Source organism: Haemaphysalis longicornis, unplaced genomic scaffold (assembly GCF_048455015.1).
Source record: "Haemaphysalis longicornis isolate Haplotype H1 unplaced genomic scaffold, Haemaphysalis longicornis Haplotype H1 scaffold_1, whole genome shotgun sequence".
In the NCBI taxonomy this organism is placed as follows: Eukaryota; Metazoa; Arthropoda; class Arachnida; order Ixodida; family Ixodidae; genus Haemaphysalis; species Haemaphysalis longicornis.
Genome location: NW_027526203.1, coordinates 147,976,703 through 147,978,400, shown reverse-complemented (window position 1 = coordinate 147,978,400; position 1,698 = coordinate 147,976,703). Strand labels below are relative to the sequence as shown.

Below are 1,698 nucleotides of genomic sequence, written 5' to 3'. Positions count from 1 at the left end.
AGTTGGTATGCGCCATTTTTATGACAAATCGTCCTCGACCGCAATCAAAGGTCTCAGACGCTTCAGCGCGTTACGGAACGAAGGAGAGTTCATGTAGTACCGCCATGCAGCCGCCCTCGGACAAAGCGCCCTTTACTCGACAGCCTTTCGTCGGAATGTTGCCCCGCTTATCGGAACAGTCTTCCAGAAAGAACTGCCTGCGCTTGAGAGGTTTGCCTTTCGGGTCCCGGCATGATACAGTCCTGGGGTTTATGGGCGATTTCAAGCATTCGATCCCCCTGGAGGGAGTCCACATGGTCTATACCATTGAGGGCCATCCAGCGGGCGAGGCCTTCGTCCAGCTGGACTCGGAATACGCAGCCTTCCTGGCTGCCACGCACCTTCACGGCCGCGTTTTGATGGGGAGGACGCCGACTTGCATTGAGGTCTTGCAATGCTCCAATGACGACTTGAACAAGCTCGTCACGGAACCTGTGCCCGTAGCCCGCTTCGGCCAGCCGGGTTCCCCCTTCGGCATTCACCAACCCGGCACACGTCCGATGGTGCCCCCCGGTGATGTATCTTCTCTGTCTCCCGCGTGCATCCCACCTGCCGCATACTGGCCCCTCAATAGCCCCTTCTCCTCTACTTCTCACCGTTCAAAAATGACGGGCGCCACGAAAGTTCTTCTACGCGGACTGCCCTATCAAGCCACTGTTCGCGATATCCTTGCATTTTTTCGTGGCTTCCCATACCTGACCGCCGACCGAGTCGACATGCGGCGTAAACCCAACGGCCGCGCGAACGGCGAGGCCATCGTGGCCTTCCCGACTCAAGCCGAAGCCGAGCGTGCTGTCAAGCAGAAGAACCTACGCAAGATGGGCAACCGCTACATCGAGCTCTTCATTGCCTGAAGAGGAATTCACGTGACCCAGACAAGCAGGCTGCAGCCGGGAGTGCTCTCATTGTCCGGGCAACACTTCAGACTGGTTGTGTTCGCCCTACCTTCTACCGTCTTACCTGCATGTCCCAACTATCTGCCGATCTTTTCCTTCTGAGTCCTACCTGCATGTTCACCACTGCCTGTCCATCGCTTCTCCCTTTGCTATTGCAGATTGCATGCACCCCTGTCCCCTCCTTCGAGCGTACTTGTGTTCCTCTCACTATCTTCATACCTCTAAATAAACGTCTCTGGCGTCCGCTCCATAGACTCGAAGTGGTGTTTTTCTCCGTAGTCGAAGAGGCTTGTATAGCAAGCGAAACCGTCTCTCTTATGAGCAAAGGCTCGGTAATTCGAACGGCAATAGGAGGCTGTAGCACCACGAAAAAGAATCTAATTGGGTTCTGCCTGTGGTCCTTGAGGGCGACAGCCAGGACTTTTCGTGATTGTAGCGCTACGCCTCCATTTCTCGTTCTTGAAAACAGAACAGGAGGCCGGCATTCAATCCGGTCATCACTTTCAAGCCGCACTTCTTCCTCCTATTTGTCACTGGCAGCGACAGGGTCTTTGCTTCTGACTTGAGAAAATATCCTTATCTTCAGCGCAGCACACACCACACATCACACACCACTGAAATCTCCCCCACAAGAACCTGTTCCGTAAAGACGTTCCAAAAAGGCCCAGCGCGTTTTTAGTGTGGTATTACCCTATTTTCTCTTCTTACTGTATTCTCTCCTCCCTGCAGAGGTGACAATGCTTCGCGCGTAGGCAGCGAATAC

The 1,698-nt window shown here is 54.2% G+C and overlaps 1 protein-coding gene across 1 annotated transcript; it reads left to right on the top strand.

The window, feature by feature from the left end:
* The first annotated feature begins 293 nt into the window (after nt 1-293).
* Nucleotides 294-893, top strand: LOC144155042 (epithelial splicing regulatory protein 2-like). The gene has a single exon (XM_077686257.1). The coding sequence runs from the start codon at nt 294-296 to the stop codon at nt 891-893; it is 600 nt and encodes a 199-aa protein (XP_077542383.1).
* Nucleotides 894-1,698: the final 805 nt, after the last annotated feature.